The sequence below is a fragment of the Rhinopithecus roxellana genome, chromosome 16 (assembly GCF_007565055.1).
Source record: "Rhinopithecus roxellana isolate Shanxi Qingling chromosome 16, ASM756505v1, whole genome shotgun sequence".
NCBI lineage: Eukaryota > Metazoa > Chordata > Mammalia > Primates > Cercopithecidae > Rhinopithecus > Rhinopithecus roxellana.
Window position 1 is genome coordinate 15036525 of NC_044564.1, and position 12439 is coordinate 15048963.

Sequence of the window (12439 nt, forward strand, 5' to 3'; positions counted from 1 at the left end):
ATTGAGCTAGCCCAAAGTTAAGTTTGATTCCTTCAATGGCAGTACATTTGACACTGGAGATGAAAAACAGGCTTCTCAGCCATTCCGTTTACTTCGTATTTCAAGAACAGAGGGCTGCAATTTTGCACTTTGTTAGTGCTAGCAATGCAAAATTCAAATAGCAAACAAATTCAAAGGCAAGACTGGGGTTGAATCCTCTTGGAGAAATTTGGTACAACCATATGAAATGAGAGGTGAAATGATTTTACTGGGATAGTGGTGGGAAGTCAGAGATCATTTAGAAATCTTTGGGCTTTTTTATCTTTTTCTCTATTTAAAACTCTTTGACTTTAAAATCTTTACGGCATATCACAGTGGAACAAGCAGTGAAGTTTGCAGTCAGACCCGGGTGAGATTACCTAATAGCTGTATGACCCTGGGCAAGAACTTAACTAAGTTCCAGTTTCCCCACACATAGAACAGGACAGCAATTCTGACTCTGCAAGGGATGCTGGGAAGATAACATGATGCACACAGGGCACTAGTGTGATATGTTGTGGACCCTCAGAAAAGGCTGCTGCCCTTCTCTGTTCCTTCAGCCTCCTCCTTCCACATCTCAATCACACTTCAGCTAGTAAGACACTCAGCAGGTCAGCAGGAGATAATGAAATCCTTTTCATTTTTAAAAGATCCCAAGAATGACACCATTAAAGCTGTAATCACTCTCATTTAGTCTCTCCAGGAGCTCTGCATGTTGAGACATTTTACCATTGATTTAAACTGCTCTTAAACATAGTAGCATAAAATAATGACTGCGACTGTTTCTAATGTCAACAATGTGTTTCTTGGTTTTCTCCTAATGGTTCCAAAATAACACAATCTCTAGCTTTTGAAAATACGTTACCATATTCTCATATTACCAAAAGAGAATATCTTGGCGAACAGAACAATATTTCACTATAGAAGATTCTTTTTGATTTGTAAATAAACTATCCAGTAAAAAAAACAAGTTTGTCTTTGCATAGCCATCTGTGACTGACACTTTAGGGGTGCCGAGTACAGGTAAGACTGGCATCTGCTCTGGGCTTCTGCCCTGCTGGCAAAACATGGATCCTCTTTGGTCTTTTATTTGGCAAAAACACTAGCATAATCCAATATGCGTGCCTGAGCCAATCTGATTTAAATTATACTTAATATAAACTGAATAGTAATTAAATTTGACACAAAGAGAACCAGACCAGACCCCATTTCATCCCGCAGGTCTAAAGTCACTGAACAAGACTGCAATGCACACTCCGAAGGGGTCTCTCAAGAAGCTCTTGCCCAGGATACTTTCCAAGATGTTTTCTTCAAGAACAGTTGTAGAGGGACCCGTGAACCCACATGATCATCATCAAATGGTTTCTTCATCTCCTGACAAGACAAATATGTCTTTCAGGACCCTAAACAGAAAGAATGTGCTGGGAATGGCCCTACAGAGTGTCCTCAGGACAATACTCAAGGAGGCAACAGGTCCTTATGGGTAACAATCCACAGTGGTGGTGACTTTTAGATGACCCCATGAGTTCACAGGTTTTCTTTAGTAGAGTCTATGGGAATGACAGAGAGAAGCCCTTCTTGCAAGCTTTGAGCTTCTGGATACAGAACATGCCAACTCCAAGCACTGGTGTTCTCAGCTTGTCTCTCCTGGTCATTGTTATAGTTCTCATGATGTCTCAGGGGTACAGTGGGCAGTTTCAGGGCTAAGCAGCCCAGGGCATAAATGTCACAAAGAGAACTGCTCAAATAATTCTCTATAATGGGGTCTTTTCCATGCATAAGTGTTGCCCAAAAAGGCATACCTGGGAGACGTTATGTAAACATGGCCCATCAGAGCTCGGGAAAAGCATCTGGACTAAATCCTGGCTATGCCACTGAATAGCTGTGCAGCTTCTGCAGTCTATATCTCCTCTTGGACCTGATTTTCCTATTAGTGAAATGGGGACAGCCACATCTAAAAGCACCGTTGTAAGAAGTGGTTAGCTCACGTGCATTGAGCTTCTGGCACACAGTGAGTGATTTATAAAGGCTGGTTTCTTTCTGCTTGATGGTTTGTGTAGTGATGAAATCCAAGGGCCGCAGGATTTCCAGAGAGGGAGCAATCATGATGGGCCTGAATGACCCTCGGGCAAAGGTGCACTGCACACAGTAACAGCCTCGCATTCATCCTTAAAAAGAAGGACAGGCTCAGAAGGTGGGTGCAGGATGCCATGTGAACCTGGAGGAAGTGAGGGAGGGATGCTGTGTGGACAGCAAGCAGACAAACTGGCCAAACCAGAAGGAACATCCTGGGGAACTGAGTACAGTCAGAAAGGCACTTTGGGGCCAGCTCAAGGAGGGCCCTGAATTCCAGTTTCAAGTTTGTTTGGACTTTATCCTATAGTCAGTGGGAAGCTGTCCAAGGGTTTCGAGTAGGAAAAGGGGCAAAATAAATGCAGTCTTAAGACTCAGTTTGGCATGGATTTTTAGATCACAATGGAAGAGCCAGGGGGAAGGGAGAAGAAGATTGTGATGAACCAGAGGACCATGGGGAATGCCCCATAGCAAAATGGGGTGGGGAGTGAGGGGGTTGGTGTGGGGGAAGGAGAGAATGTAGAGAAAAGAAGAGGAGCAGAGGAAGAACTGTTTGAAAGGCAGAAGGAACCAGGAGAATCAGTTCATACAGTCCAGGAAAGAAGTGGTGCTCAAAGCATCAAATGATGCAGAGCCACCTAAGGAGAAAGAGGCTGTCACTGATAATTCTGCAGAAAGTATCCTGAGTACTATGGTGAGGACAATGACTTTCCCCAGACGACTCCCAGCTCTTCCTTCTCCACTGTTCCTTCCTCTTATCCTGTACTTGGTGGCTCTCAGGGTTAAAAAAATTCCTGTCCCTTTCATTATCGAATCATACACTTAGTACCCCCAAAAACTGTTGAAATAAAATCATATACTTAGTTTTTAAAAATAATATAATGTTAAGTGTTTCCTCAACTCCTTAAAATCACTTAAACTTCCCTTAGGCACACATGTAAATTGTTGGTTTATAGTTAACAGCCAACATTTAGAAGATGAAGACTAATGGGTTATCTGGTATCAAGAATAGTTATGTGTTTATTTTAAACCAGAATTAAAAGAATTAGCCAGTAATGTTTGACAGGCTGGGGAGTCCTGGTTTGTAGGGTTTTCTGATTTCCATGATATCAATACTCTACAATGGCTAATTTCAGGCTACCCCACACGATGTCACCAAACGAGCAACTGGGAAGATGTGCATGGCTGGCCCTCCTGTGTCCGTGCAAACCAGCTGCAGCCAGCCACTGACAAAAGGCAACTCCTTGACGGTCAAGAGCCATGGCATTAGAGATGAGTAAATGAATGAGTAAATGAGTAAATTTATAGGGATATGACACATTTAACTTTCAACAAAATTGGCCAGTAACACAACCTCACATATGATACCTTAACTCTGGGATAAACCCACATTTCTAACTGTAGTGGAGCATGTTAGTGTCTATTCTGTGCCAGATTCTGTGTTTGGCATGTGACATACAGTCTAGCTGAGCTCTGCATCTGTGACTTTCTCGCTCTGTGACCTCAGCATTCTGGGCTTGTTTCCTCAATGGAAAATGAAGAGCCATAAAAGGACGATGTTTTCAAAGTATGTGCTATGGAGCCTCACAGTCGTGTGGTGCCAGCCAGCTGTGTGTCTTGGAGTTCTTGACCCCTGCTTCAGCATGAACCTACTTTTGTTTTTCCTTGTCAGGATGCTACTTAAGAATTCATTGGCAAAAATGGTTTTTGAAAACTACTAGACTTGATTTCTAAGATTCAGAATTCTAAATCCCTCCTGGCCAACTGAAACCTAAAGAACAAAAACTTCTGATTATGTAATTTCACGAATTAAAAGGTATGTGTCTCTTGACAAGTAATCTTTCCTTATGTATTAGTGGAGTGGACAGTGACAACAAAAAAACTAGGTTTTTGTTTGTTTGGTTTTTGAGATGGGGTCTTGCTGTGTTGCCCAGGCTGAACTAAAAAAAATGACTAGTTTTTGATTTAGGAATTTAGAAGGGCAAATCAGGATAGAAAGTTTTGCTAACTGCATAGGCCTTAATATTAAGGAAACATCCGTCATGACTGCAGAACACTAGCTCATGATTCATGGAGATCTCACACAGCACAACAGATGAGAGAAACTTCATGTAGAGCATATTAAATGAGAGAAGCTGAGACAAACAGGACAGGCTCCCAACTTCTAATCTCAGCCTCTGTCTGAGCAGCAGGATAATAGATCTACACAAACAGATTTCTTTCATTTCCAACCATGAATACACAGCTCAACAAAGAATTTTTAAGGCCGAGCACGGTGGTTCACACCTGTAATTCCAGCACTTTGGGAGGCTGAGGTGGGCAGATCACCTGAGGTCAGGATTCAAGACCAGCCTGGCCAACACGGTAAAACCCCATCTCTACTAAAAATACAAACACTAGCCAGGCTTGGTGGCCGGCGCCTGTAATCCCAGCTACTCAGGAGGCTACGCTGGGAGAATTGCTTGAATCCGGGAGGTTGCAGTGAGCCGAGATTGTGCCACTGCACTCCAGCCTGGGCGACAGAGCAACGCTCTGTCTCAAAAAAAAAAAGGTTTGGACACGGTGGCTCACGCCTGTAATCCCAGCACTTCGGGAGGCCAAGGCAGGTGGATCACAAGGTCAGGAGATCAAGACCTCCTGGCTAACACTGTGAAACCCCGTCTCTACTATAAAAATTACAAAAAATTAGCCAGGCGTGGTGGCGGGCGCCTGTAATCCCAGTTACTCGGGAGGCTGAGGCAGGGGAATGGCGTGAACCTGGGAAGTGGAGCTTGCAGTGAGCCAAGATCGCGCCACTGCACTCCAGCCTTGGTGACAGAGCGAAACTCTTGTCTCAAAAAAAAAAAAAAAAAAATTTTAAAAATTAGCTAAAGAAGGCTGGGCATGGTGGCTCATCCTATAATCCCAGCACTTTGGGAGGCCGAAGCGGGCAGAGGAGTTTGAGACCAGATTGGTCAACATAGCTAAACACTGTCTCTGCCAAAAATATAAAAATCAGCTGGGCATGGTGGCACATGCCTGTAATCCCAGTTACTTGGGAGGCTAAGCCGGAAGAATCGTTTGAACCCGGGAGGCAGAGGTTGTAGTGAGCCGAGATTGCACCATTGCACTCCAGCCTGGGCAACAAGAGTGAAACTCTGTCTCAAAAAAAAAAAAAAAAAAAAAAAAACCTACAGCTTCAGATGAAAATAATACAAAAATGTAAGAGGTGAGAAACAGTAAAGGCTTCCACTTTTGGATGACATCTCCCCACAGGAGCTGCATTTTAAGGAAACTTCGGAGAGTACTACCCAAACGAAAGTCTACACGCTCTCCTCCCAGCATCCCCGGCTTGCTCTGCTGCCGCTCATTAATGCTTGTCTGCTTGCCTTCACTTCAAGTCACTCCAATACTAAGAAACAGAACGATTTGGGCCTTGGGAGAGAAGAGGGGAGCAGCTCAATACACAGATCCTCTCCCTGCAGATCTGATGTCTTTTCATGATTATATAGCACATCTCATTAAAAAACCAAAAATAAAAAACCAAAACAGATCACATTGCTTTGGGGAAGACATTTTAAATGGTCCTTCTAGATTTTTTTTTTCTTTTTACACTTGTCACTTAAGCTTTGATAACTCCCTAAGAATGAAAATGGCATTAGGGTACCAAGGGACTGGGAAAAGTCTTCTCAACTTACTTGCAGTAGCTGTAGATCCAAAGCCCCCACTGGCCGAGCTGAATGGGTTTTTGTTGGCTGCATCCTGACTGGGTTTTCCTCCAAGGCCACTGAAGAAACCTCCCCCTCTTCCAGTGTTTCCAGACCCAAACACGCTACCACTGGAAGAGGATGATTGCTAAAAAACAAAAGGGTCAGGAAGTAAGATAGGATGAGAGGTCATCGTGAAATGGCAGGCTGCATCCGTGGGCAGGAGGTACTCACAGCTGGTACAAATGGAAAAAGCAAGAGAACTCTGATTAGTTCTGGTACAAATGCTCTAACAACCACAAAAGAAGCTAGACTCTGGACAGGGACTTCCTACCTATGAGAAATTCTCAAGCTATTCCATGTTCACAGTTCTCTGAAAACATGACTTATAGTAGGTGGGAACTTTTAATGTTTATCTGCCACGCTGCCCACACTGTCTGTGTGACACAATACCAGGGTCAGGAAAACCAAACCCACAGGAGATCCACCAAATAAAAAGTTTGAAAACATTTACAAGCTATTATGAACACCCCTTATTCTGATTCCTCCAGTGTTTGGCTGAACTCATCAGCAATGGATAGTAAGTGATTTTCACTGTCTTTCTCTCGATTTGTGCGCTTTTATTTCATAATGACTTTCCCAGTGCTGCAGAAGTAAGCTTAAATTAGCTTCATTGTTGAAATGATGACCAAAGCTGAATTCGGCCCAAGTTCGCAAATCTCATGCTCAGAAGATGCTGCTAGTGCAGGGACAAATGCTGACTCGAGGCTGTGTCAGGTCCCAGACACTTAACTTCTCTGGAAGCCGGTTCTTAAAGAACAACTGGGTTACATCTGAGGGGCCAATTCACATTAGTTAAGTGTCATCTCTCCGTGGCTGAGAATGCAGAATAAGATGGACTTTAGAAAGGGGCCACTGTGCACAGAAACTTGCAAGAGCAGAGCGGTGTTATCGATTCCCTCCTGTAAAATGGGGGTAATAAACTACCCACCTCAACATGGTGGCGAGTGAATTACATGAGCCAAGAAATGTAACATACTTTAGAACAGAGCCTGAAACAGACTTATATGCTCAAAAAATGGTTGTTCAGTGTTTTAACCACAATGAACCAAAAATCAAGCACTCTTGTACGTGCTAGACACATTTCTAAGTATTTTCTAAGTGATCATTTAATCTCTACTCGTTGAACCTCCAGGGGCCACTTCTGAAACACCCCCCACCCCCCAGGGTATCCCCTCCTTTCTACTCTGGCCTGAGCCACCTAACCCCAAGCTTTTGCCCAGACTATGCAACAACTTAGCTGGTCTTTTGCTCCCACTACGGTCTATGTCTACACAGCAGCTAGAGCACTACTTGCAATGCAGTCACATCATTTCGCTCCTGTCTACCAATTCCAGAAGGCCCTACATGATCTGTCCCTCGTCCACCGCTCTGATATCATCTTTTATCACCCTCCTCCTCACTCAGGATAGTCACACATATCTTCTGTGCCTCAAATACAACAAGCTAATTTCTGTTTTAGGGCAACATACTTAATGTACTTCCTAGTCTCTTTTATTTCCCCTTTAAATTTCTTAACAACAACGACGACGACGACGACGACAACAAAACAGTACCAATTCACTACAACCATTTAAAAACTAGGAATCCAATCCAGTCCTAACAAAAAATGGCTCTGATAACTAGTAAACTGCCACAGAAAGGTAGGAAACCTAAAAATGAATGCATGCACGTGGAAGGTATCTGACTGCTTAGCTGACATCCATGCATCAGGCTGAAACACAGAAAACTGCCAGTATATGAGCATTTTGCCTGACAAGGCTCAGAAACCTCAAATGGTTCAGCTTAATTTTTAAAATGTGATTTGATAGGTTGGGGGCAGTGGCTCACACCTATAATCCCAGCACTTTGGGAGGCCAAGGCAGATGGATCACCTGAGGTCGGGAGTTAGAGACTAGATTAGCCAACATGGAGAAACCCTGTCTCTACTAAAAATACAAAATTAGCTGGGTGTGGTGGTGCATTCCTGTAATCCCAGCTACCTGGGAGGCTGAGGCAGGAGAATCGCTTGAACCTGGGAGGTGGAGGTTGCAGTGAGGCAGTATCACGCCACTGCACTTCAGTCTGGTCAACAAGAGCGAAACTCCGTCCAAAAAAAAAAAAAAAGTGATTTGATAAATAATGGCTTCCCATAAAAATGAAGTTCATCACTAACATACTTTACTGAAGTCAACATGAATTGATAGTTATTGTATCCTCATAAATGGGTGAGGGAGAATTTCATTCATTTTGAGATAAATAATAGGCTTTAAAACATAAAATTATGGACAATCTAAAAACTGTACAAAAAGCAGACAGAAGAGTATAATGAACCCTCCAGACACCCAACAGCCAGATTCAACAATGCTCAACTCATGGCCTGTCAGATTTTGTCTTTACCCCCAAGTACTTCTTATCCTTTATTACAGTGGAGCAAATCTCAGACATATCATTTCATCCACTAATTTTCCTGTATAAATCTATAAAACAAACCATCACCCCATGACCATTATATCTGAAAATTTTAACAATAATGCCTTAATATAGTGTAAGAAGTAAGGAGTGTTTAAGATCTAGACTTAACAATATTGCCAAAAAAAATCAACTTGACTCTCCTCAAGTCTCTAGACCCAACCACCACTGCAGAGGAAGTAACAGAGGGTCGAGAATGGTTATCGGGGAACCAGACCCCATTATTTCAGTGTAGGTTCTTTTCTATTTTCCCTAAGTGTCGGCTGGTCTGAGAAATAAAGGGAAAGAGTACTAAAGAGAGAAATTTTAAAGCTGGGTGTCTGGGGGAGACATCACATGTTAGCAGGTTCCGTGGTGTCCCCTGAGCCGTAAAACCAGCAAGTTTTACTTATGGATTTCAAAAGGGGAGGGGTGTACGAATAGGGTCATGCTTCAAGGGCAATAAAATATCACAAGGCAAATGGGGGCAGAGCGAGATCACAGGACCAGGGTGAAATCAGAATTGCTGATGAAGTTTCATGTCCCACTGGGCATGCATTATCATTGATAATATCTTATCAGGAGACAGGGTTTGAGAGCAGACAACAGGTCTAAAATTTACTAGGCAGGAATTTCCTAATCCTAATAAGCCTGGGGGCACTACAGGAGACCAGGGCTTATTTCATCCCTTGTCTACAACTGTATAAGACAGACACTCCTAGAGTGGCCATTTTGGAGACCTCCCCCTAGGAATGCATTCTCCTTCTCAGGGCTGTTCCTTGCTGAGAAAAAGAATTCAGTGATATTTCTCCTATTCGCTTTTGTAAGAAGAGAAACATGACTCTGTTCTGTCCAGCCCCTCAGGTCAGTGGTTATCTCCCTTGTTCCCTGAAAATCGCAGCCATCCTGTTCCTTTTGGATGCCCAGATTTTATATTGTTCAAACACAGATGCTCTACAAATAATTTGTGCAGATAATGCAATCATCACAGGGCCCTGAGGCAACATACATCCTCAGCTTATGAAGATAATGGGATTAAGAAATTAAAGACAGGCATAGGAAATCACAAGAGTATTGACTGGGGAAGTGATAAATGTCCATGAAATTTTCACGATTTATGTTCAGAGATTGTAGTAAAGACAGACGTAAGAAATTATAAAAGTATTAATTTGGGGAACTAATAAATGTCCATAAAATCTTCACAATTTATGTTCTTCTGTCACGGCTTCAGCAGGTCCCTCTGTTCGGGGTCCCTGACTTCCTGCAACAGATGGCACTCACTTGGAAGCTGTGCAGTCAGCAACCAGATCATGGGAAACGCCACAGGACAAATGAGCAGCTTTGTTCAACAACTGAATTACCAGGAAAAATTCAAAAAGGAGACATGAAAGGGGAACCTATAGATAAAGAGACTTAAGAGACATAGCAAGCAATCTCAATGTGTGCCCTTTATTTGGTCCTAATTCAAGAAAACAAAATGTAAGAAGAAAAAGAGACATTTATGAGACTTTTTCAGAGAGGCATTTCCTGACCATCTAACCTAAACCATCTTCCCCAATTATTATCACATCATGCTTTATTTCTTCATAGTACTTAACACTATTTGAAATTATACTGTTTTATTAAAGGATGACTCCCTCCATCTAATGGAAGCTCCATGAACACAGCCATTTTCACCTGTCCTACCCACCACGAATTCCTATATGAATGATTAAATTAATCTGAACAGACTTTGGTTTCAGCACTGGTTCTACAATTCACTAGCTAAGTATTCCATCTTAACAAAATGTTGAGTCTTCTGATCCATGAATATGGTATGTATTTTCATTTATTTAGGTTGTCATTAATTTCAACAATGTTTTATAGTATTCATTGTATAAGTTTTGCACTTCTTTTGTGAATTTATCCTACCCATTCTGTCTCTTACCCTTCCAGGATTCTGATTACACCTATGTTGGACTGCCTGATATTGTTGCATAGATAGCAGAAATGCTCTATCCATTTTTTTTTCCATCTCTCTGACCTTCATTTTAGATAATTTCTATTGATATGTCTTCGAGTTCACCATTCTTTTGTAGTATTCACTCTGCTGTTAAGCCTAATTTTTTTTAATTTCACATACTAGACTTAAACTTCAAATACAGATAAAGACTTCTGTTTTTCTTTTTTTCTTTCTTTTTTTTTTTTTTTTTTTGAGACAGAGTCTCGCTCTGTCACCCAGGCTGGAGTGCAGTGGCCGGATCTCAGCTCACTGCAAGCTCTGCCTACCGGGTTCACGCCATTCTCCTGCCTCAGCCTCCCGAGTAGCTGGGACTACAGGCGCCCGCCACTTCGCCTGGCTAGTTATTTTTTTGTATTTTTTAGTAGAGACGGGGTTTCACCATGGTCTCGATCTCCTGACCTTGTGATCCGCCCGCCTTGGCCTCCCAAAGTGCTGGGATTACAGGCGTGAGCCACCGCGCCCAGCCTGAGTCACAGATTTAAGAAGACTGGGCTCACCTCTGGTTAGCCCAACATTGTCTCCGCTTAGGTTTCAGGTTATTGGTCTATAAGTACCTGAGGTGCGAGCCAGGAGGAAGTATCACCTTTCAAACAATAGTTACAGAAAACAGGAGAATGTAAGACTCTGTTAGTTCTTTCTACTTTTTAGTGCTGCCTTTAGTTCCTTTTTTTTTTGCAAAAGTTGGGGAGGATTGGTGGGGAAGAGCTGGAGGATATGTATGCTGAATAAATTATTGTTGCACTTATAAGTCTTTCAGATCCCAATCTGAGTTTTTAATCTGATTGACTGAAGCCAGGTGTGGTGGCTCATGCCTGTAATCCCAGCACTTTGGGAGGCCGAGGTGGGCGGATCACCTGAGGTCAGGAATTTGGGACCAGCCTGGCCAACATGGTAAAACTCCAACTCTACTAAAAATACAAACATTAGCCAGGTGTGACAGTGACCACCTGTAGTCACAGCTACTACTTGAGAGGCTGAGGTGGGAGAACTGACTGAACCCGGGAGGTGGAGGTTGCAGTGAGTTGACACTGCGCTACTGCACTCCAGCCTGGGCGACAGAACAAGATTCCATCGTTAAATAAATAAATAAATTTGACTGACTGTGACAGGGTTCTCACTTTGTCACCCAGGCTGGAGTGCAGTGATGTGAACACAGCTCACTGCAGCAGCCTTGACCTCCCGGGGTCAAGTGATCCTCCCACCTCAGCCTCCTTAGTAGTTGGGACTACAGGCATGCACTGCTACGCCCAGCTAACTTGTGGGTCTTTTATTTTGTAGAGATGAGAGTTTTGCCATGTTAGTCTCAACACTCCTGAGCTCAAGCTATCTGCCCATCCCGGCCTCCCAAAGTGATAGGATCACAGGTGTGCACCACTGCACCCAGCCTTAGCATATGGTTTTCAAAGTTTATCTATATGTAGCATGAATGAGAACTTCATTCATTCATTCATTCGTTCGTTTGCTTGTTTGAGACGGAGTCTCTCTGTTGCCCAGGCCGGAGTGCAGTGGCATGATCTTGGCTCATTGCAACCTCCGCCTCCTGGGTTCAAGTGATTCTCCTGCTTCAGTCTCCCGAGTAGCTGGGACTACCAGCGCACATCACCATGCCCACTAATTTTTGTTTTTGGTAGAGACAGGATTTCACCATGTTGGCCAGGATGGTCTCCATCTCTTGACCTCATGATCCACCTGCCTCAGCCTCCCAAAGTGCTGGGATTATAGGCGTGAGCCACCGCGCCCGGCCGAGAACTTCATTCCTCTTGTTTTTGTTTTGTTTTGTTTTGAGACGGAGTCTCGCTCTGTCGCCCAGGCTGGAGTGCAGTGGCGAGATCTCAGCTCACTGCAAGCTCTGCCTCCCAGGTTCACGCCATTCTCCTGCCTCAGCCTTCTGAGTAGCTGGGACTACAGGCGCCCGCCACCTCGCCCGGCTAGTTTCTATTTGTATTTTTCGTAGAGATGGGGTTTCACTGTGTTAGCCAGGATGGTCTCGATCTCCCGATCTTGTGATCCGCCCGCCTTGGCCTCCCAAAGTGCTGGGATTACAGGCGTGAGCCCCCGCGCCCGGCCAAGAACTTCACTCCTTTTTATGGCTGAAAAGCACTCCAGTGAATGTGCAGACCACATTTGTTTGTCCAATTCATCTGCTGTTTCACACTTGGGTTGTTTCCCC

General features: G+C 43.5%; 2 protein-coding genes across 7 annotated transcripts in view; one reads left to right on the forward strand and one right to left on the reverse strand.

Annotated features, from left to right (window-relative positions):
- The window catches only part of LOC115893912, a 40432-nt gene extending 37058 nt beyond the window's left edge, over nt 1–3374 (forward strand). Inside the window, exon 4 of the transcript XR_004053935.1 lies at nt 3228–3374. The gene's annotated coding sequence lies outside the window, so the exon portion shown is untranslated. The remainder of the gene's footprint in view (nt 1–3227) is intronic.
- NUP214 (nucleoporin 214) overlaps nt 1–12439 on the reverse strand; it is a 109614-nt gene that overhangs the window by 13914 nt on the left and 83261 nt on the right. For all 6 annotated transcript variants that reach the window (XM_030919319.1, XM_010360958.2, XM_030919318.1 and 3 more), the window contains exon 31: nt 5769–5925. In XM_030919319.1, the coding sequence (XP_030775179.1) occupies nt 5769–5925 (157 nt within the window). The remainder of the gene's footprint in view (nt 1–5768; nt 5926–12439) is intronic.